We start from the raw sequence: 24,478 nt of genomic DNA on the forward strand, positions 1-24,478 counted from the left end.
ATGTCTCTTATAGACTATGCAAACACTATCAGGTTATTTGTGTTTGTGGAGTGATGCAGAGAGTCATATTTAGCTGTGTGTCAAGATTTAGATAATACAATTTTTTAACCTTGTATTGTACTGTATCTCAACTGTTCATTGTTTGGAAAATCTACAGATAATCTTTAGCTATATTATAATATAGCTATATAAATATATATTCCAAACATTTGTATATTTGTTCGATTTCTATTGATAATGAAAGCATGCATCATATATTATATCAAAATGATGATTAGCTGCATGTGCCTGAGGCATTATGGGTAGGGGAGCAGGAGTGGAGAGGGCCATGAGAGGAGGCAGCTGTTCAGCTTGTGTGAGTGAGAGCTGGAACGAGGGAGCGGCATCCTTCAGGCAGATGGTCAGTGCTGACCAATCCAATAGACTGAGAGAGGGACGGACTCATTGAGGAGGGGATTGTGGGAGGGAGGGAGTGGAACCAGCTGTCTTTTCCCTGGTCATTCCCAGGAGACGAGCCTGTGGGCCATGGCTCTTACACAAGCCTCTCTCCCTAGAGATGGAGGGCTGATATTAAAGTCACTGGAAGAGAACAAACAAGTCATGGGAAAGGTTGATCGCTCCTGCTAGTGTTTTTTTGGAGGCAGCGTACATTGTGTGATGTGAATGGAGTGTCAGCGCGTGGCTAGGAAAGAAAGATCATTCGCACTAGTATCGTGTTAGTGTGACGGAGCAGCTCTGGGTCTGTCACCTGTTAGACAGATTGTTACTGGTACTAAGGTCTCAGATGTCTCGTCTGGTGATGGACAGATAGTGCTGATATTGTTCGGGGTTAAAACTGTTGTATTTGGATAAGAAAAGATCTAAACAAATGGACTTTCACATGTAGATCACAAAATATTCAGGAAAATGGGAATGCATGTTATACAAATATCTAATATTTATCAATATAATTTTTTTAACACTGTAATTATCAAATACAGCCTTGGTGAGCATAGGAGACTTAAAAAAAAAACTTATTTCAGAGTGGACTGAATGCTAAAATAATAGCTAAAGAATGTGCAATAGGAAAGTAAAGTTGAATTTTAATTTCATATTGATTTTAAAGCATCAAAAACAAGTAATGTTCCTTAACATATTAAGAAATGATTCTGTCGTCAGTACAGACGAATCTGATTGGCTGACCCACCCCTAGTGATTTCCAGTCAACACTCTGACCTCATCTGGTCATTACTGCTGACTGCACAAGCCCACTGTGACCCTCGGCACTATAAGCTGAACTTATTGTCGGAGGGAAATGACGCTCTGCTAATGCCATTGTTCATGTGGGCTCATGGGCCTAACTGCTCTGTTTGCTACAGAGAAACTGCACCTCTGACAGGAAACGAGGTGTTGCAATGTGCTGACCTGTGTCTGTTTCTGTGTGTCTTTCAGCCGGGATGAACATGAGCCCTGTGTCACGGCTCAAGAAGACCTGGGGGAAAGTCAAAACCGCCAAATTTGATATACTAGAGGTAGGTTTTTCATCTTTTCTGTTTACAGTAGTGGGTGAGTGTGACTCACTGGAGTGAGGGAATATGTAGGGGACAGCATGAGTGGGATTGAATCCCGTTGGGATTGAACACAGTGCTGACATTGCACTAAGCACATTAAGTGTTCAACCCTGGCTCTTGTCCCCTTGACTTATGCATGCATGATGCTCAAACCCACGACAATATGTGCACCACCTCTTGTTAATTTTAGTCTCCAGTGGGCGAGAATTGCTGCTTTTGTATCATTATTTCTCTCAAGCACGGCAATTCTCCCTTTAAGTGGGTGTGCAAATGTTTACAAAGCTTTTTAGGCCACATTTTAGGGGTTGAGAGCTTTAAGGCTTTAATTTTCAAACTGCACACTGTGTTTACTGTCTAGAGGGTGTGTTTAGGTCTTGCTTTATCTTTATAGATTCCTTGAACTTGATATATGACTTATGTACGCAATACACACGGTCGGCTGCAGCATTTTGATAAATGCTGTAAATAGGGACTGTATGTGTAGTCTTTAGGGAGGTTCAGCCTCTGTATCACAACACCTAGAGGTCGACCAATAGTGGATTTTACGATACCGATATTTAGATTTGACCATGCATGCCAACAACCGATTATTCAACCGATATTTCTTGGGTTAAGAAATGGATATGGGATTAAAAACAAACATAACACTCCAAGTAAAACTGTGCTGAACTGAAATGTGCTAAATTAAATAAATATATACAAATTAATGAGAACTTCTAGAACAAACTGAACAGAAAAAAAATTAGAGCATTAAAATATTACAGGTCAAAAATGTTTTTTTTAGCTATAATTACCTAGAACATTTGTAAATTTCATAGGAAACACTTTGCAAGTCCCATTTGTTATCAAGGATGTAATATAGCTTTCATGAACTATGCATTATGCAATATACAATACAGTTTTACTGCATGCATTATTATTTGAGCAATACAATTGTACCTTGATCGTTCATGTACGTTTTAGGATTTTTGCCGATAACGATAGTTCCACCAATCAACTATCGGTATCGATATATCGGCAAACCAATGAATCAGTCGACCTCTAAAAACACCTTTACATTTTGTTTTACTCTCAGACAATGGAAGAATGTAGGATAATATTAGGACAAATTAAATTTATCAAAAGAAACAGTAAATATATTAAAAATGTTATATATTTTTATTGGTGAGAGTAAGACACTTCTTTCAAAAGCATTAAAAATATCTACTGACCCCACTCCTTTGAACCATAGTGGACCTACTAAAACTGCTGAACCTTTGTGAACGTCTCACCTTCAGGCAAAAAGTTGAATGACGTTTGAGAGCACATGAAATGTATCATCTTACGTAGTTCCCATGAAAGAATGTCCCATGCTGAATGGTAACTAGAATGACTCATGTTGCCTAAATCAGTAGTTCTTACTAAGACGTAACCATGCCAAATGGATTCAGGGCTCATTAGAAACTTTAGTTTGTAGAAACCACATCTACATTTTCCAGGCCAAGTCCTGAGGTTGGTGCATAAACCTGTTTTTTCCCTCTGTTCTCAGCACCAGATGGATCCCTCTAGCAATTTCTACAACTACAGAACAGCGCTGCGTGGAGCCACTCAGAGATCCATCACTGCTCATAGTAGCAGAGAGAAGGTAATGCACTTCATTTCTCCTTCCAGACATATTCTCACAGAAGTTTCAAACAGTGTTTGAAGTGTGTGATATGTTGTATTGATATTAACAACAAACGTGCTGAGGATAATGATAAAATCTGATTCATTACGTAAAAGATGCAAGTACAAAAAATTATCTTAAATGCAGTCCCCAGTTCAGACACTTTGTATTTTCAGTAAATTGAGTTTGACCTCTTTGCCCAAGAGTTATGTAATAATGGCTGGACTGATGGATGATTTGCTGAGGGCAAGGCGTGAAATGGGACATTCTGTTTCCTCGGCAAAATATGCTCCATTTTTGTTCTAAAAACATGGCAGTCGGCCAGTTAACAAAATGTTCTGATTCTCTTCAATGTTTTCTTTGAGCAAACTCACGCAATAAACTCCATCCGGCATGAGTCTGCCAAAGGGATGTTGTGTCATTGTTAATGTCTTTGTCAAAGTGCACAACTTTTTTGTGTGTTCTTATATATTGTTGGGGGGATTTGTTTTTTGTTTGTTTTTGTTAAGCTTTGTAAGGCTTGTTTTGTGTCTTCGACTGGTTAGGGAGGAGATGTTCGCTGTGTGGGTTTAGGTGGTGAGTGAGACAGAATGTTCCAGAGCGACTCTGGAATGCTCAGCTTTTTTGCATCACAGTGTCCCATGTCACTTGTTTTTCCTTGAAATGTGTTTAGACTTTGGCTAGTGTTGTTACTTTAAATAAGATACAAGGGACATAATACGTGCATGTTCCAGGCCAGGAATTTCCACTGTAAACAAATTAAATCAGGAATGAATTACTGTTCTATTAATGTCCTTAACTCACTCACAACATGTTTACTGCTTGTTTTTTGACCCATTGTTTTGTTCACTAGTGTTATTACATTTATTTTAAGCTCAGTTTAAATTTGGGGTTAATTAGACACATGGGACTATACTCAAATAAACACAAAATAAGCTAAATAACAAAAGTAGTAAGTGAGATTATTAGTTTATACATTTCTCAGTTTTAGTGTGATGTTTAGGTTTAAGACAAAAAATAAATAAAAAACAAAACAAAAATAAACATTTAAAAGAATTTGAGGATGATGTCATGAAATGTACTGTATTAATATTATTAAAAAAGGTATTTACTTAAATTTTCTTGTCTTCAGACTGATGGTAATTTTCAGGTGTACAAAAGATTTAGACCATGGCATTTATTTTTACTTGAATATTTTTTGCTCAGTAAGCCCACAATTTTTTTTTTTCAGCTCTTTCCACATCTGATGCAAATTTTTGCATTAAAGCTTGAATTGCGGATTATTTTATTGTGTTTTGAAGAGAGAGAGAGCTTTGTTTATCATGTTGTAGATGCTGTAACACACTGTTGCCTAATCCAGTCTTGCTGTGACGATAACCCTTAGATGGCCTCCAATGAGGTTGCATTTTTTTAAGCTTTTGGTCAGTTGTAGCTGTTGTGTAATCGTATGTTCATTTTTTTTTCCTTATAGATTGTTATTCCTTTCTTCAGCCTCTTGATCAAAGACATTTACTTCCTCAATGAAGGATGTACCAACAGGCTCCCCAACGGACATGTCAATTTTGAGGTAATACTTTCTGTTTAACTCGGCGATACGTGCAAGCTAACATGATGCATGGAAACAACTGGCGTCACAGCTACTGCATAACAATGGGTGATTAAGAAAAGACTGTCAAGCAGCAATTCATTGACGTTTGCATCTGTTGAAATGAAGTTTCAAGGGCATGGATTCATTCTGACAGAAGCTACACACGAAACTTAGGTGATGATCTCTAACAGAATCAATCTTGACTGTGCTGCAGAAATTCTGGGAGCTGGCCAAACAAGTGATGGAGTTCATGACTTGGAAGAAGGTGGAGTGTCCTTTTGACAGAGACCGCAAGATTCTGCAGTATCTCCTGACCGCACCAGTCTTCAGTGAAGACGGTACTGATGTCATATGATGCTTTTCCATGCTAATTTTTTGCATGCTGTTGTGTTTTTTTTTTTTAAGTTTCAGTGGAGATTATCTACTAAAAACCTAGACACTTAATAATATTGAGGGAAGACATTGCTGATTTTACATTATTTCTACATTCTGCCTAACTTGTTTACTGTGAGCTTGGACTTCCTGCCTGAACTAGAGCTCTTCTGCTCAGGTCACGTCATAAACCTGTTCTAATGACAGTTGCGAAATAAACACACAAATACCAGACACAAAGACAACTGCGCTTGTCATAATTTACCTCAGGTGTAAAATGCCGTCATGCTAAATAACCGAGTAACAAGAGTTCAGAACATTCCTCATGAACGAAAACAGGTGGCTTTGTTTTCTGTTGCTGACACACTCGTCTCATCTCAATGATCTGTCAACAGCTTTGTATCTGGCATCGTATGAAAGTGAAGGACCGGAGAACAACATGGAGAAAGACAGATGGAAATCTCTCAGGTGTGTATGATATGATTCATCAGGGATGTTGATTGACACTCCCTTGGCAAGTGTGAATGCATTCAGATGTTCAGATTATTCCTGACCTGTCTGATAGACATTGTCTATTAGTAATTGAGTTGCTAATCAAAATATTGAATTAACAGTCTTCCCACTGTCAGAGAAATATCGGGGAATTTAAATTGTGTGGTCCATGTCTTGAAAAATGATACAATTAAATATTAATCAAATCCTAAAGGTCATGGAAATTTCTGTAATAAATATAATTTAATCTAGCTATGCCATTCATCTAGAAGGTTAAATATTGGTAGTTTGTGTGCAATGCTTGCAATCCAAGTAATATCTTGATTTATAAGCAAATTGTTCTTTTGAGCGAATCAGTCAAAACGGTCACAAATTAATCTGAATGATTAATTGGCAAGTCGGACAGAATTAAGGATTTAAAAACAAAAATTTCATCCAATAATAACAAATGGTCCTGGAAATTAATCAGTGGAGAAATGTATAAACCTTCAATTAAGTTCATTTTGCGTTACTTTTACATGATTTAAGGTACATTTTGCCTTACTGGAACATTACACTCAAAATAAACAGTGTTTTGGGAATTATATTGTGTAACCTTAATCTTAAAGTATTCAAGAATATTTATTGCACTTTTTTAAAATTTGTTTTTATAAAGAAGCTTTTTGTCTTTTTTTGATTTCACGTTCATTTCAATCGTTTTCAATATGTAAACAGCTGACGAAAACACGTTCCATTAACACTTGCCAAAGATCACACAGTGATGGATACACACACATATGCGTGCTTGGAAAGGGTGACACCTCTTGGCTCTTGCTTAGTCACGTTTCCTGATAGCTTTACTGCTCAAGAGGGATGTAGGGAGAGAGAGAGAGAGAGAGGGGGGGGGGGGGGGGGGGGAAGAAAGTGATTGCAGAGGCTAATGTTGGGCTGGGTTTTTTTTTTTCTTTCCACTGCGACAGGATCTGTCACAGCACCAGATTCTGTCTGTATCAGCAGTTCGTGATCTACCACACTCAATGTCTCGGAGTGAGGATAGTAGCCCAACAGGAAACAGGGCAGAGCAGAGAGAAAAGACAATCCAGCTGATGTGTAGACAGACAGAAGAATAATGTCCATAGGGCAAAGTTGTCTTTTATTGCTAGCCTGAAACCAGTTTATACTTGATTTATCAAGTGTTGGGTGCTGGACTTGGATCAGAATACAGGGCAGATATTGTACAGTGTGTCCATTCAGTCGTCTGCTTGTACTAAAACGGAAATGAGATAATACATGTTATTGATCTTATTGTGAATAACCATACATTTCCTTTTTTTTACCTTAATTACAAGGACTTTTTCAGTGTGCTCCGTTTAGTTGTGACTTTAAATAAAATACATTGAATGTTATGTATTTTTGCTTCATCATTTTGAATCATTGTATTTGACTCGTTAAATGAATATTTTGTTACAATTCTTGCAGGTCATCTTTGTTGAACAGGACGTAATCAAGTGAACCCTCTGAAAAGCAAGCTGTGTCCCCCTTTTGCCCCTTCCAAAAGTGAGATGTATCCCTGTTTTTCAAGGGAGATGACAATCCATGTTTTGCTGAACGGCACATTTTTATGTTGGAAAGAGGAGCATTTTTTTTGCAAGGCCCTACTCTTTCTGTCTTTCATACTGGATATTGCAGGCTTTTTCATGTCTTTGTGCAGACTTTTGTACTCCCTTTTCCCCCTTTTTAAACCGTGGTTTGAGCTGAAGGAGAAATGTGTTTGGTATGTCCCTCGACTACAAACCAATTCCGGTCTATGCTGTCGTTCTTGTCTGTTGACTCTGTGAGTTTGCTGCTGGTTGGCAAACTCAATTGGAACAGGTTGGGGAAAAGAAAAAGAAAAAAAAAAAATCATGATGATATAAACCAGCATTATGTGTACTGGGTTCCAGTACTGTATATTTTTATTGTACCTGAAGCATTAATTTAAGTATAATTTTATGTTGTCACTATTTTTTGATAGTGTTTTTGTATGCACATGAGATGAGAGTAATGCATTGCTTCAAGCTCTGTGAGTGACCATTGATGTGTGCGTGACAAACTCGTTGAGGGTTGCCAAATGCACTGGATGTTTCTGTTAATAAAGATGTCAATTCTTTTCTCGTGTAAACTCTTTTGTGATGATTCTGCAGCATAATGCTCCCCATCCCTTTTTATTGTCGTCATGGTTTACGGTTGAAGGAAAAGCAGTGTTTGTTTGTCAGTGTTACAGGTGTAATGCTGTTTCTTACACAATGAAGGTGATATTTATTGATGGATATCGCACTGTGTGTAAGAGAATTCTCCCAAGTGCTGTTGACCATAGTCAGTGGTGAATGGTGTTATGTCGTCCTCTGGTGGTGAAGTGACGAGGGGACAGAGTGTTGTTCTTATCAGGGAGGAGTTAAATTCATGAAGGTTTATCATACCTGTGGTAGTTGGGATTTGAGTCCATTTATAGGATGTATTAGTTTTCATTACTGTTATATTAATATTTTCTATTTTTGGTTATATTTATTGGCCTCCAAAATATCTGTAGTTGTCCTGTTTTTGCCTGCTTTACTGTTTTCAAATATGTTACAGATTTTTACATACTTTATTATATTATTTGTTATTTTGTACTAGGTACATGTTTTTTTTAGTAATCAGATATTGCCCTATCTTATATTTTATAATGTTTATAAAAGTTTGTATGGAAAAATACTATTTGACGGTACTAGCACACATTATGAAGTTATTGTATGTCGGATGATGTCAATCTTTTTTTTTTTTTTCCCCTTATTGGAATAGGTCCACAAATGCATCTTTTTTTCTATGTAAATATCATGTCTTTTTCTCCACTCTGTATATTGGTATGTATTTTGATTGTTTGGGCAGATTATAGAACCTCATGGAGTGAACAAGAAAAAAGAGGAATTAAAGAATGCCTTTAAAGCTATTTGAGTATTTTTTGTTATGTGTGTGTCTCATGATTTTGATCTGATACAGTATATTGGAATAATAACAGGAATATTGTCATAAACAATATTTGCTATGAACAGGATTATGAAGGGATGAGTTGTAGGTTTATTAAAACTAGGGCTGTCAAACAATGAATCACGATTAATCGCATGCAAAATAAAAGTTTGTGTTTACATAATATATGTGGGTGCACTGTGTATAATTATTTTGTATATATATAAATACACACACATGCATGTATATTTAAGAAAAAAACATTATTTATAAAATATTTATATATGTAAATCTATATACAGTATATACCTGAAAATATTTCTTAAATATATACAAGCATGTGTGTGTATTTATATGTATAAAATAATTATACACAGCGCACCCACATTATGTAAACACAAACTTTTATATTGGATGCGGTTAATCGTTTGACAGCCCTAATTAAAACTAGTCTCTTTATGAAACAGTCCAATAATTTTAGGGTCTGTAAAAATTATTTCCAATGGTTTTTGAAAGAAGTCTTATGGCTACATTTATTTGATCAAAAACAGTACAAAAACAATATTACTACAATTTGAAATAACGTGATTATTTAAAATATTTTTTAAATGTTATTTACTCCTGTGATTTTTACACATTTTCAGCCTCTTGTAACATGAAACTTCAGAAATCATTGTAATATGACGATGTTGAACATCTTGATGCCCAGGAAACCTTTCATATTAAAGTTGAAAACCGTTGTGCTGCTTAATAATTTTCAAGATTCTTTGATGAATACAAAAGTAAGCCTATTTGAAATCGAAAACTTTTAAAACTAACAATGTAAAAGTATTTACTGTCACCTTTGATCAATTTGACCTTTATTGTTCTATATTTCTAATTTATCAGAATCTTCAACAATAAATATAAAGTTGGAAGGGTCCAGATCCAGTAATTTCTGTATTGTGCAAATGTAGTTTGCAGTGATTACATGTAAAATATGAGTGGGTGAAGTGTCTGAACTTTCTGATGTTGTAGAGCGTGAATCTAGATGATGGTTAGCATCACACTGCTCCAAAGTTTCTGACTGACCTGGATGGTGTTATTTTTGATGCTGGGAGGAATTGCTTGGCTATATTGATCTGGAAGTGTTCATTTATCCAGGCTGAGATTTGTGCAGCCCACTGTAAGATCACCAGAGTGGGATGAGAGGTGGAGTAAAATATGCAAAATATTTTCAATGGCCCTATATTAATAGAACTTCTAATTAATGTTCTTACAATGTTTCAGAAATGTGTCAAAGACATGATGTATTGTTTTGAGGATGGTCCAAATTCAGACGAATAATGGGCCTCTGTCTCCATCTACTGGTCAACTATATCACCGACAGATTTCTAAGACGACTTAATATTGATTTCTTTAGAGTTGGTATAGTTTTGGCCAAGTGCAGATGATAGGTTGGAAAAACAATATAATTTTGTATATTCTATTTTATTATATGTAGCCTATCATGTAGGCTAATATTTGCTTGATGCACAGTTCATATGATTCACAGCTTTGAATGATATATTGGTAATTTCCATTGCCCGAGGGCGGCACTCTGATGCAAGTCACTGGTTCTGATGCGCAATGCGATTGCGAATAAATCAATTCAACTGACTCGGGGATTGCTGTAATAGCACTAGCCTATGTCCAAAATCCATCTCAGTGTAGCCTAAATCTGGATACATTATAAGCGTAATATAGCCCTTTAAAGTCGAGATGATTCTAAACAGTTGATCAGGGATGATCAGCAGCAGGTTTCACACTTTTTTTCCTCCAGCAATTATATATAAATTAAATATATATAGAAATTGTTTATGTTTAAAATGTTATGGATTTAATTTTATTCATATAGCCTACGCATTATCTGAGAATACGCATTCAATTGGTGTTGTCCCTCTATACGGGGTAAGTTGTGTCACAATAGGACCCGCTGTTAAACGTCACATGTGCTTTTCAGCAGTAGGCTATAATGAAACAATTATCAAACACAAAACAATGGATGAAACAGCAAAAATGGACAAAAAATAAATAAACTATTGTTTTGCCCAATAGATCTTTGGACAAGATATTTAAAACAACAGCATTTAATTAATCCATATACGCTTCGGGAAAACAAACCAAAATATAAATTAATTGACTAATGAAGAGAGAGAGAGAGAGAGAGAGAGAGAGAGAGAGAGAGAGAGAGAGAGAGAGAGAGAGAGAGAGAGAGAGAGAGAGAGAGAGAGAATCCTGCTGTAGCCTAATGAAGCCATCATCACGACTGCCAGTGTAGTTGTTGTGGAGAAATGACACATGCCCAGTGTGTGCGCGTGAACTGGACGAAGCTGCTGCTGACTGGGGCTGCAGCCCAAACACACAACACTTTGTCAACCGTCTTCTTTTATGAGTAGCCTACAACAGTTCCTCTACACGAAAACGGTAGGGGTTTTCCTTGTCATTTAAAACTAAACTTTATGCCTCTCAGAACCATTTAGTTATCTACACGATAAATTGGAAGAACAGGTGTAACGTCTGCATGGCTATACAAAACTGTGAGGGTAACGTTATAGGCTATCATTTTAAAATTAAGCATTTACTTGTCGTTGAAAGAAAACACGTTTCTTAATTTTATTGTATTTCTGTTTAGCTTTGCATGAGGTTTACGTTGAGTATCGTAGACTAAAATAACCTAAGCTATTTTTCTGTTGTAGCTAACATCCTGTCTTAATAACATTTCTCAAGGATGTAAGCAAATAAAGCTAATCAAATATCCTGTGAATTCAACAACAGATTGGATGCAAACAAAATAACTCTTATTTAAACTGCATTGGCTACTTTGTGTTGTGTACTTAGTGTTTTAAGTTTATGTATGGAGTAGGCATGAGGTCTTGTGCTGTAAATACTGTGATTGTGCTCAAACATTCTTCTTTGTGATGGTGGGAGTGTACTGTCCATTGTATGTGTGTTCGTAAACCAAAGTGAATTACAAAACATCCTCTTTCATTTGTTTTTCCATCAATGAAAGTCAGCAAAGAATGACATCACAAGACAGTCCAGGAAAGAGCATACTGCACACTCACAGGGTGCTGGTGCCATCCGGTATTACCGTGCCTCTAAATTATTGATTAGGTCTAAATCACTGGGGCCAACAGATCTCTGGTAAAATGCTCTCTCTCACTCTTTATCTGAGATATGAAAATATGGGTGATCATTCTGTCTTGTTGTGGCCCTCATAATGAGATATACATGACAGGTAGATGAAAGGCATGGGAGGATCCCCTAACCTTTACCATCAAAGTTGTGTTCTGTAGAGCACAAATGCCAGCATTAAACCTGACGACAAAAGATTAGCACACACCCAGAAGGACCAGCAGCATTATCTATATTATTTATCAACAAATCTGTGTTGGGACAGGGACTAAATGGCAATCTCAGATTCATTATTAAAATGAATACACTATATGCACAATCACACACATTTAATCCTCAAGCTCCAGTTGACCCTGAGACCTTCCTGATGTACAGATAAAAAAATTAAATTAAAAAAGTTACTTTACTAAATTCACTTTTGTTTTATAGTCACTTAAATGTTAACTATGTTTTTTCAAGCCATTAAATTGACTGACAGAAAAAGGGAAAAATGACAGAAAAATTATATTTGATACTTTTCCGATAATATTATCCTTTAATTATTTTAAAAATATTGTTTGATGTCATCCCGCAGCAAACTGAAATTGAACTTGATCATCTTTTGTTGTAGAATAAAAGTGCCAAAATGGGAAATGGTTCTATGAAGCTGAATCCTCTCAAGCAGGTCAGTGGCTCGGCCAAATCCAAAAACAATGGGGAAACAAGCTCAGTTCCTCAAGTTAGAGTGGAAGAGTTAGAGAGTCAACTGAAGAAGAAGGATGAAGACTTGAATGCCAAGGAGCTTCAGATCAAACATCTAGAGGAGCAGTTGGCTCAGCAGAGGCAGGCCATTTCAGAGATATCTGATGCTTTGAGGAACAAGTGTCTCCAACTCAACAAGCTCCAGGATGTACTGAAGAATCACGGGGAGTTGGGTCTCCTGCCATCACCTATCAAGGAAAAGGTCAGTCAGTGTCTCACAGGCCTGCTCAGAGATACCCTCAACAGGAGGAAAGGAGCAAAAGCTGGGGTTTCTGCAGAGCCTTCGTCCAGAACGTATGATTCCAGCGGTATACCAAAGTTCTACTTTGAGAGTGCACGGGTCTGGAAAGAGCAAAGGTGAGAGAAATTTATTTTCTGCTTTTAAGGCCAATTTTCTTCCAGAATTTGATTGACATTAGTGGTTATGTTAGGATTTGGGACTATATGCTTATAAATTAACAGAGTAAACTTTTAGTCAAATTATTGCCAGTTTCAATTTTTGCACCTCCAGTGAAAAAAGTTCCAAGCGAAGTCAAAGTGGAATTTGTTTGTAATTTGCTGCGAGTAATCTCACGGTTCACTCAGAAATACGTCCCTTTTCGCCACCTACTGGTGTCATGATGATGCACCAACACGGATAGTTTGATTAACTATTACCTGTTATCATCAGAAGAAATACATGTGGTTTAAAGCTGTATGTTTGTAAGGTTATAGGTCGTGTTTAGTGTGTGCATACTGTATGTGCGTGGGTTTGAACAAGAATGTTCATTATTGTATCAAGCATCCTCAAAGAACTAAAATAGATACGCCATTTGTTCATGTTGGTAATTAGTCTGTGTTTTTCATATGCTAAGCTCATTATGTTGTGAGGCTTAAGTTGGTCTAATCTGCCTGCAAAATATAATGCTGATATTCATTATCCTGTCTCTATTCTAACACTCAAAAAAGGAAACTGGTGCCTTTCAATAGCGAGAACTGTCCAATTAGTCCATCTTGAATAATTTGTTCTGAGTCAACCCATGAACAGTCCAAGGCCTGCTTAGATTAGGCCTTAGTTCATTAGGATATTTAAGTAGCTTTCATAAATGTGCCTTAGGAAAAAAAAAAAGATACGTATTTAAGATACGTCAGCGCAAGTTGTTTTTAGTTAAAACAGCTCAAACATGCATTTTAGTCTAGGACTAGGCTTAAACCTTGTCTAAAATTGGAGGTATGAGTAACTGTGTGTGTTTTTTTTTTTTACCAATATCTTTAACAGTGTAAAGAAGCTCCTCACCGATGCTTTGAATAAGAACCAGTATCTGAGGAGACTGGAAGTGCAACAGGTCAAAGACATGGTGGAATGCATGTATGAGCGGACGTACCAGCAAGGAGAATACGTCATAAAACAAGGAGAGCCGGGAAACCACTTGTTTGTGCTTGCAGGTATGAATCAAGTCATTTAATTCTTACATAATAATCTATACACTGTAAATAATAATAAACCCACTTTTTGAATTAAATGCAAATTTGTTGCAAAAAAGAAACAATTTGTGTTTAAATACCGTTTACTCTTACAGATGGCAAGCTGGATGTCTATCAGCACAACAAACTGCTCACATCAATAGCTGTCTGGACCACGTTTGGTGAATTAGCCATCTTGTACAATTGCACCAGGACTGCATCGGTCAAAGGTGAAGTGTTTATATTTGCGCTTTGTTCCGTCTCTCACTTAGATGTGTTTGAACAATATAGTTCTGTGTATGACAAATACGTTATATAGGGTACTGTAACTTATTTCCTCCGAGTTCAAATTGTCCCTGCACGATAGCACTTCAGTGTGTTTTATTCATGCTGTGACCATGGATTGGCCTCATGTAGCCACAGGCTATCAAACAAACACCAGTGAGAACTAAAACACCATTGTTTTGTCTTGTAACGGTAATCTCATCTGCTTGTCAGTAATTTTGTTTGCTTGTTTGTGTGGCCAGATGTACCATCTCAAATGCCTTCCCTCATATTATCTTTTATTCCCACTCTTAAAAAAGCACTGGTGTGCAGTAAAACATGGTTACCCATAATGTTAAATCATAAATCACTGGCGTGCATTCTTTCAGTGGTTAATTTTTAATGTGATTTAATGTTTAATTCTTAATATTACAAAAAAAATATATGATCTGTTGGTAATTTGATACTTAAATATGTTCTCTACCAAGTCACCCTGATAAAATTTAATCACTTCCTAATGGTCCTATTGGAAGCAGCTGTTGTTTCCTGGTCACTGAGTCACTGAAGTTTAAATGGACACCACTAAATGGGACTTTAAATGGGAGGAACGAGGGAGCTTCTGGTATTTCCCTTACCTGTAGTTTTATTATGATCACAGCGGCCAGCAATGTGAAAACATGGGCCCTCGATCGAGAAGTCTTTCACAACATCATGCGGATGACTGCCGAGGCTCGACACGAGCAATACCGCCACTTCCTGAGGAGGTAATCCAAACTGTTCATCCCTCCCGCTGTTTACTGTGTTGTCCTACCACATATTATAGCTGGACCTGAAAACATCAAAGTGCGGCTGTTGCATGAAACGTTGTAGAGATCATACAAACAAATAAAGCATAGCTAGGATTTTTTTTTTTTTTTTTTGTGAAGGCATTAGCCATGCTATTGATGTTGTTAATGTTAGTTCACGGTCTGGTTGAAGTGACCTCTGTGACCTTGCTTATATAACTATCAGTTGAAATGGCAAACATGAAAGGAGGAAAATGCTATAATTCAATTTGAGCGCTCTTAAATACGTTCTAATAAGAAAGGATTGTGAGATAGTATCTTATATTAGATGACTCTCCATAACCATCAGTTCCATCCGAGTCAAAGGGCCAATCTTAAATTGTTTGTATCAGTTTAGTCATAAGAGAGTCAAAGATAAAATGACTTTAAACCAATATGTTTTGAATAAGAAAATGAACATTGAATATTGATTAATAGCATAAAAGGGAAAAATGGCAAAAATATATATTTTAGAAAACAATGTTTTATTGCTTGTTTCCTACAAATGTCCTAACCTTTATTTTATTTATTTTTATTTTAGTGTTTCACTTCTTGCTAGTCTACCTGGGGACAAACTAACTAAGATCGTGGACTGCTTAGAGGTGGTAAGTAAAACCTTTTTTAACATTATTAAAATTTGGTGATTCAAAATGGCAAACCGGCCTCTTCTGATCCAAAATATCTATCTGTAGTAAAGTTTTCAGATGTCTAAATCCAAACCGACAATTTTGGGCAAGCGGTGTTGATATTGCATCTTTCATCACTTGGCCCTGTATATTGTTACCATAGTTATTTGACTAAGGCTGCGTGAAGTGTTCGCTCCAATCGAGGGGACGAGTAATTTGTTAAAGATGTTTGAAGCAGCCAGTGTAGGCTGCTGAGTGATTTATTCCATTTCTCCATGAGGGGCCAAGTGAGTTTTTCTAGAAGAGTGTGGGCTTTGTCGACTCAACGTCAAATAAGCATCCTCATGTTCTTCCATGCTGAAAAAACTTCAAGGGCATTCTTCTCGATTGTCGGCCCCTGGGGTAGAATGGGAGAATGTCGTTATTCAATCACTCCGATGGAGTTAATTATATTCCCCTCTCTAGAGGTAAAGAAGCAATGTAACCCAATAGTGGCCCAGATGTTTTGGACTGAAACTTGCAGATAATGTGGAACTCTATCATTAAACAGTGGGGAATGGAATGCAGATGGGATGCTAGAAGAAGACACATGTTTCGAGACCCTCAGAGGAGTGTGGCATACCTAGAGAGCTTCTCTAATGACACAGCAGAGCTCTGTCAGGAAGACGGTTGGGGATGGAGATCAGTGGAGTACATGCACCAGAGAAATTAAAACTCAAAGAATGTCTTGGAACGCCTTTGATGGATGTTCTAGAATGGTTTAATGATTCAGTTTGGCAAAGTTTAATCTCAAATTTCAGGTGAATCATTCCGTTCCACTGTAAATAGGACTTTGTTTTAGGAAATCACTGTTGCAAAAACATTCTTGTTCCATTGAGGAGGGATATCAGTTCAAGCACAGTGTTCTCAAGCTCTAGGGCAAGGCAACCAAAGTACTGTAACAACCCCCCCCACCCCACACACACACACACAAATTTTAGTCTAGTAAACAGCTTATTCTGGAGTATAAAGCCACTTACAAAATGCTGTTTTGTTGTTGTTATTTATTATAAAAAGCTGAACTGTTTTAATGGTTAGTAAAGTGCTACCTTATGGTCAACTGTACAATTTAAAGGGATACTCCACTCCACCCAAAAAGAAAAAAATCTGTCTTCATTTACTCACCCTCAAGTTGTTCCAAACCTGTATGAATTTATTTCTTCTGCTGAACAACAACAACAAAAAATATTGTGTTTAGCAGAAGAAAGAAATTCATACAGGTTTGGAACAACTTGAGGGTGAGTAAATGATGACAGAATTTTAATTTTTGGGTGACCTAGCCTTTTAACTACTTCTACTGAGAAAACACATTTTATGAAATTTGAGAAGTATGTAAGTAAGCAAAGTGTAGGAGACGTATCTTCTTATATCATTGTGGAAGCAGACATGACAGCCTTCCTGTTGTCTCCCTCAGGGAACCTCTCCGGGAAAATGACAGCAGTGGGTTGATGGTAAAATCAATAGCTAAATGAGTTTTGTCTTGCGTTTGCTGAACAGGAGTATTATAATAAAGGAGACTACATCATCCGGGAGGGAGAAGAAGGAAACACTTTTTACATAATCGCCAATGGAAAGGTAATTTGCAATCTATTATCATCAATTTGTATTTAGCGTACTATGCTTAACACTGAATCATGTCTCATTCCACGAGGTTACATAATATTATTTACTACTATAATTTCAAATAAAAACTGATGTGCTTTTGCTGTATGATCATTATTGATTTCCTTTTTCAGGAACTTTTAGTAATTATAGTATATAAGCCATTCATCATGCCTAGTGAAGACGAGAGTGTTAACATAATTTTAGGTACAGTACATAAACTAGCCAGGTCATGCTATGTACTCACACCATTCAATGCTAAAGCTAAACCATCAAAAAATAAAAGTGATTTATCCCATTTGAGGAACCATTTTTTCCACTCCACTAATCATGGACTTCACTGCAGACACCGATCTGGGTCTTTGGGAGGTCGAGCGCGTTTAGATAAATCAGTAATTCGACACCGAAGGGGTTAAGAGACAGGACTCTCCACTGGGAAGCTACAGGAACTGTTTGGCATGAGGTAGTCCGGCTCAGATCCCCTGTTCATTTCTGCTCTACTGTCGCTCAAGACGGGGGACGGGGGGAAGGAAGATGTTTTACTGAGGGGGAGAGAATTTAATTACCGGAAATGATGGTTCTCGTCAGCCTGTCGCCACCATGTCCGAGACTGTTTTGGGAATAAGACCATTAGTGCTGGCCACCAAAAACTGAAGGTCAAGAGGGTCATTGTGTTTTAGTGGATCATTCTATAGAGAATTGAGAAAGATCGAACAAACTAACTACATTTCTTTAATCATTATTATCTAATACCTGTTGCCTACAGTTGAAGGATTTTAATCTGTGAATGTGGTTCTCTCAAAAACTAATATGATTTGTTTTTTTTTTCAAATGCTACCTCTGTCTTTCTCTGTTGCTCAGATTAAAGTCACACAGTGCACACAGGATCATGAAGAGCCTCAGATCATCAACACCTTGGGGAAAGGGGATTATTTCGGAGAGAAGGCCCTCATCAGGTGCTGTCCTTCTTCAATCCCCAGCTCAATGTCCCCATTTAATCCTATTTCAATACCCATTTGGTATATGGGGACTTTTAGCATCACTGCAGTAGCAGAGAGCATCATCTTTGTCTCGTCAACATGTATATTGGTTAATAGAGTATTACAAACATATTCATTGCCACAACATGTTCAACTGTCATTTTTAGGAGCCATTTTTAGCTCAGTATATGTCTAATGCACTTTATGTGTTCCTACTTTGCCAAACTACAGTGATGATGTCAGATCTGCAAATATAATAGCAGATGAGGATGGAGTGGAATGCCTTGTCATTGATCGAGAGTGAGTTCACACTTGTAGATCATCGTCATTTAATTGATTTTGTTTCTTGTTGTTTGTGACAATAACAACGTTTTTCTCTTAGAACCTTCAGCCAAACTGTTGGAACTTTTGATGAGCTTAAGAAGTACCTCCAGAGCTATGTCGAGAATTTAGCACGAGACGATAAGAAAAGAAAGGCTAAGTAAGTTTATATATATATATATATATATATATATATATATATATATATATATATAATTAAAACAGTGATAGTCTTCATACTCCATTGTGCTGAAAAATAGCACTAATAACATTATTTTGTACTACAGGCACAGTTCTTCAAAAACAAAAAAGTGTTTTCACGTAAATGTAAAAACTAAATGCTAAGATTTATCAACAATCCCCAATTGACAGAATTGAAGAACTGACCATAATTCCCAATATGCACATATTGTATATACATATTATGTAGTGTGACTGTGAATATAAGGATATCTCAACTGGTTCGAGATATTTGGAAAATGGCAGATTGTACTTTCTGGATTTAAGCATTTGAATCTCAAATCCACCTATTTAGATACACTGTATATACAGTGGGGTTCAAAAGTCTGAGACCACTCAAATAAATGCTTTACTTTTGTAATTTTATTACTTAAAATTATTTATTAGAAGAACAAGGGTCAGTGTTTCAAATTTGCTCATTTGTTTAGTGGACAAGAAAGAATTCCTAGAAATAATAGTATTTTTTTCCTTTTCAGCTGTTCAGTAACCAATCAAAAATTAGACAAATTTGCCACTCTGTATAATTGTCTTAAACAGAATGACCAAAATAATGACATTCACTTATCTCTGAAAATCCTTACTTTTTCTATTAGGAGGTCAGGAAGCTGCACCCCACCAACCACACCAGTGTCACATGATATGATAGAGCTGAAAGAGACAGAGAGCAGCTTTGCATCCACTATACCCTTCAGCTGCCTCGAGGTTATTGCCACGCTGGGAGTTGGGGGCTTTGGCAGAGTTGAATTGGTTAGAAGCTTGTTCACAATAATCACACTTCTTCTTTGAATCATTCCCACAAAGTGAGGGAGTGAAATGAGCAATAATGATGCCTTTTTTTTTGCTCTAGGTGAAAGTGAAGCATGAGAATGTGACGTTTGCTCTGAAATGCATCAAGAAACGGCACATCGTGGATAACAGACAGGAAGAGCACATCTACTCAGAGAGGAGGATCTTGCTTGAAACAAACTCTCCTTTTATTGTAAAGTATGTTCATCTAGTATTATCAGACTGTTTTAGTAAAGCCTATTTAGTCTTGTGAGTTTTAGGAAATATCTATCTATCTATCTATCTATCTATCTATCTATCTATCTATCTATCTATCTATCTATCTATCTATCTATCTATCTATCTATCTATCTATCTATCTATCTATCTATCTATCTATCTATCTATCTATCTATCTATCTATCTATCTAAAATACTATCTTAAAGATAATTTGATCATTGAATTTCCCTGTTCATTGTTTTTGAAGAGATATTCATGATGAATCCCCTTAGTGTTCACATGATTAAATTAAGAGAGAAATTTCATACCTAAAATGCTTAATTTAACCAAACATAAAAGAAGTCAGTGGCAGTGAATGTCACTGCAAGCTGTGAATTTCAAAACTTATTTTTGATCTGATCTGTACATTTTTACTCTTAGAATGTACTGCACTTTCAAAGACAACAAGTATGTATACATGCTGTTGGAGGCATGTCTGGGTGGAGAAATCTGGAGTCTTCTGAGAGACAGGTGAGCTACATTTCATGCTAAGGTGACCAAAAGCTGGACAGTCCTCGTCCTGCGTCCCACAAGACATAAGCAGTGTCCCACATTTCAATGTTTTTTTTTCTTCCCTGAAATTTACTATACCACAAATAGTAATATAAAACTAAATATGCAATTGCCATTTAAAAAAAAAAACTATTTGCACAACCGTCATGTTCTAGCTAAAACGGGAAAATTACCAGCCATTGCACTCGTAAAGTGGGATTTTTCCTGATGAAACTGGACGGAGTCAAGGAATCTTGGCGGTTTTAACGTTACTCAAAAATTGTCAGCTAGAAGTAAACTAGGCGCTACTTAAGACAATTTTATTTTTATACAAAATGTGATTTTTACCTATTAGCCTTTTACTCAGTTACTTTTACTCATTATATGTAGCAGACTGAATAAGTTCTGTAATGTAAATTACTTTGCATCACTCGAACCAGGGCAAATTGAGTGCCAGTCACAGACCCGCTCAAAGCTTATTGGCAATTTAACGTTATCATTCAACGTGATGTTACATAGGCTTTCCAACTAATTTAAATCAGTATTTACATAGTAAATTTATCTCTCTCATATGTGTCCAGCATAATCACGTCTACCTATTTTATGCATCCAGAACAGCTACAGTTTTACTGGTTTGATAATATGCTAAAAGTTTCTGTTTTGATTCAGGGGGAGTTTTGATGAGTACACTACCAAGTTCTGTGTGGGCTGTGTAACAGAGGCCTTTGACTACCTACACAACAATGGCATCATATACAGAGACCTGAAGCCTGAGAATCTGATGCTGGACGCAGATGGTTACGTCAAATTGGTGAGCAGAAGTCAGCCAACTTCACTTCACAACTTCAGTGCAGCGATACTGACTCCAAGCATGTTTGCTTAGGTGGATTTTGGCTTTGCTAAGAAGCTCAAGTGTGGCCAGAAGACCTGGACGTTCTGTGGGACTCCAGAGTATGTTGCACCTGAGATCATTCTCAATAAAGGTCACGGTCTCAGTGTGGACTTCTGGTCTCTTGGAATCCTGATCTTTGAACTTCTTACAGGAAGGTTTGCATCAGCTCAAGTTCTAGTGGAAAACATTTAATAATACAAATGCATGAAAGACCTACTCTAATGTGTTTGATCGGATTCTGTTCCTTCAGCCCCCCCTTTACTGGCTCAGATCAGATGATTATATACACATTCATTCTGAAAGGAATTGAGAAGATGGATTTCCCTAAAAAGATCACCAAGAGGCCTGGTGACCTTATCCGAAAGCTGTGCAGGTACGATCATGCATCCTTCTTAACTTATTCGTATGTTTTTTACCTGTTTTCTGAAACTATTCAGCCTCTGCAATATATCATAAAATGATTTTCCTGTTCTCTTTTTTTATGAAGACAAAACCCTTCAGAGCGACTGGGCAATCTAAAGAATGGAATAACTGATATTAAAAAACACAGGTAAGTGTACAACAGTCAAAATCTGCTGCTGTTTGACAAAAAATATCCCCAATTTCATAAATTTGACTGTCTTATGCTATATGTATTAACACCAAAAATGAATGGTCAGTTGATGGATTTTTTCGGTTACTTGCCGCTGTTGCCTTTGGCTTGCTCAGTTGGAGATATTCCAATGAATTAACCAATCATTAATTTACCGTTGATCAGCTCTACCAAACATGGATGTTTTTCCTCTAAGAAACTAACATTGTTATTGTGTTTTGATTGATACTGTGAAGCTGCTTTGATGCAATCTACGTATATTGTGAAAAACGCTATATAAATATAATTGACTTCACTTGACCAAATTCACAAAATATTAAACTGTAGTATCTCATATGTTTTCACAAAATATTGGTCCGAACCCTCAGACGTTGTACACTCAAAGACATTCACTTAAGTAGTTGCTTAGTTAGTTACCCACATAATATACTGAATTATGGATATAGTGTGGTTGCAGATATTACTACAGATATTTTACTTGTTTTTGTCTTTCATTTTCAGATTTCTCATGTTTGAAAAAACACACTTATGCTTGGTTTTTCATAGTGGTGCAGACTAAATTAGATAACCCAAGATCTCTGGAATGTGTTCCATCGGTAAAACATGTCACTCTTAATCAAATCAATCAGTAAATCTGAGGAGATTCTAATCTTGACCTTTATGGCTTTTTCTGGGCCTGCTCTTATACAGGCCTGAACTTACACAGCCTTCAGACTAATTTGAGGCTTGGCTCTTTTTACTTTGCCCCTAAACAGGTTTCTATCATGTTAGCAAACGTTACATTTGCAATCAGTGGACATCCATAAACACTAACTTTGAAATTGGCCTCATTGTTATGTTACCGACATACATTTTACAATAAATACATTTTATTAAATTCATGATGTTGTGTGTTGGTGTTTAGATGGTTTACAGGATTTAGCTGGAGTGGTATGAAATCCAGATGTCTGATATCACCACTTAAAAGAGAGGTAAGACAAACATCATCCTAAGATTTTTATGGGATCATATACAGCATCATAAAAGGACATGCACACTACCATTCAAAAGTGTGGGATCAGAGTTCAACATGTTCAACAACTCCTTTCTATGTATTGTTTCATATAATTTATTCCTGTGGTGGTAAAGCTGTATATTCAACATCATTAATTCGGTCTTCAGTGTCACATGATCCTTCAAAAATTAGTCTAATATGAAGATTTGATGCTCGAGAAACATTTCTTATTATTATCAATGTTGAAAACATTGTGCTGCTTAATATTTTTGTGGAAACATGATTTTTTTTTCAAGTATTTTTATTTTATTTGATCTGTCTCTGTCTTCTTCTCCAGGTGAAGGGACCCACTGACCACAGTTACTTTGACAGTTATCCTCCTGAAGAAGAAATCCCTCCAGATGAAATGTCAGGTTGGGACACCGACTTCTAACTGACCCCTCGATGCACCCATGTGCTCAAACATTGTGAGTCAAACAAAACTCTTCTGCCGTTTTGTCATCTCCAAAATGCCAGCCTTTTCCCAAAGGAACCTTAGACCATGAAGCCGACAGAACCCGTGTACTGTATGTGTTGCAACAATGGACTCCTTGACAGAAGGCTGCTGTTAGTGCAGTGGGAGGCACAGCAGAGGAGGAGAGACATAAGAAAGGGATTGTTTCAGAAACGATGTTCAGATTTACTCATTCATTGCGATTATAAACTTTGTTGAATTGACTGAAACTCTGAGATGTCAGAGCAGGATCAGTCTGTGAGAATGATGTAGCTGGGGCATCTCAGAGGAGGATGGTGTGAAACCATTGGTAATATTTACCTTTAGACATGTGGAACGGTTTGTGGTTTGGCAGGAGGGTGAGATGTTCCCTGTTTTAGAAGCGTTGGTGATGTCACGTATTTGAGCTCCTGGAGGTAATAACCACCTGTGACTGTGAATGCCACTGATGAGGTTTGAAAGGTTAACCTCAGCGGGCGACTGGCACTGCCGTTTGTGCAAGTCCAGCAGAGTTGTGTGAAAAGTAATATTTTTAGCATACTTCAGGTGACTCGAACCTCTGCATCTGAGCCAGTTATGTTTGTGCTGATGTAATGTTTGCCCCTTGCGTATTTTATCCTTGTGAATAGGAAAAATGTATTTCTTTTTTTTGTGAGAATTTAGATTTTTTTTAGTTACCCTGCAAGATTCTACAAAGATATTGTACATTAATTGTATATTAAAATGTTATCTAAAATGTAAAAAAATGAGCATTTCTTTATTTTTAAGTTCAGCAGTTATTGCACATTAGTATCTATTAAATAATGAACTTTGACATTTGTGTGGTAACTTTCCAGACCGCATTGACCCATTAAGAAATTTACATCATGGATGTTCCATGATGCAACAATCTCAATATAATTTTTGATTGCATAACAATGCAATCAATATTCAGTAAAGCTCTGCTTTGTCGCCAGAGGGCTGAGTCCTTTAACACATGATAGATAAATAAACACATGGCTACAGAATTCTTAAAACTTTATTTGTTTTCCTCGAACAGTCTGCCGAAAGGGATTCTTTCAACTTGGGAGATGTTACAAAAATAGCACTCTCGCTCATTTGACATGAGTCATGTGATTGCTTC

General features: G+C 36.8%; 2 protein-coding genes across 3 annotated transcripts in view; both read left to right on the plus strand.

The window, feature by feature from the left end:
• The window catches only part of rasgef1ba (RasGEF domain family, member 1Ba), a 76,098-nt gene extending 67,504 nt beyond the window's left edge, over positions 1-8,594 (plus strand). For both annotated transcript variants that reach the window (XM_089130209.1, XM_089130210.1), the window contains 6 exons: positions 1,432-1,511; positions 3,079-3,174; positions 4,667-4,762; positions 4,998-5,121; positions 5,551-5,623; positions 7,106-8,594. In XM_089130209.1, coding sequence (XP_088986335.1) covers positions 1,432-1,511; positions 3,079-3,174; positions 4,667-4,762; positions 4,998-5,121; positions 5,551-5,623; positions 7,106-7,130 — 494 coding nt within the window. In that variant the 3' untranslated portion in view covers positions 7,131-8,594. The remainder of the gene's footprint in view (positions 1-1,431; positions 1,512-3,078; positions 3,175-4,666; positions 4,763-4,997; positions 5,122-5,550; positions 5,624-7,105) is intronic.
• A 2,229-nt stretch (positions 8,595-10,823) lies between these two features.
• On the plus strand, positions 10,824-24,108 carry prkg2 (protein kinase cGMP-dependent 2). Its single transcript, XM_039650069.2, has 19 exons — positions 10,824-11,056; positions 12,378-12,865; positions 13,767-13,933; positions 14,068-14,181; positions 14,874-14,979; positions 15,581-15,644; positions 17,202-17,279; positions 18,168-18,262; positions 18,518-18,586; positions 18,669-18,767; positions 19,441-19,594; positions 19,695-19,831; positions 20,274-20,363; positions 21,054-21,195; positions 21,268-21,431; positions 21,527-21,649; positions 21,764-21,826; positions 22,773-22,839; positions 23,200-24,108. Exons 1-19 carry the CDS (start codon positions 11,021-11,023, stop codon positions 23,293-23,295), a joined length of 2,352 nt encoding a protein of 783 aa, XP_039506003.2. The 5' UTR covers positions 10,824-11,020; the 3' UTR covers positions 23,296-24,108.
• The last annotated feature ends 370 nt before the right edge of the window (positions 24,109-24,478 follow it).

Source organism: Pimephales promelas, chromosome 4, assembly GCF_988280905.1.
Source record: "Pimephales promelas chromosome 4, fPimPro1.hap1.1, whole genome shotgun sequence".
NCBI lineage: Eukaryota > Metazoa > Chordata > Actinopteri > Cypriniformes > Leuciscidae > Pimephales > Pimephales promelas.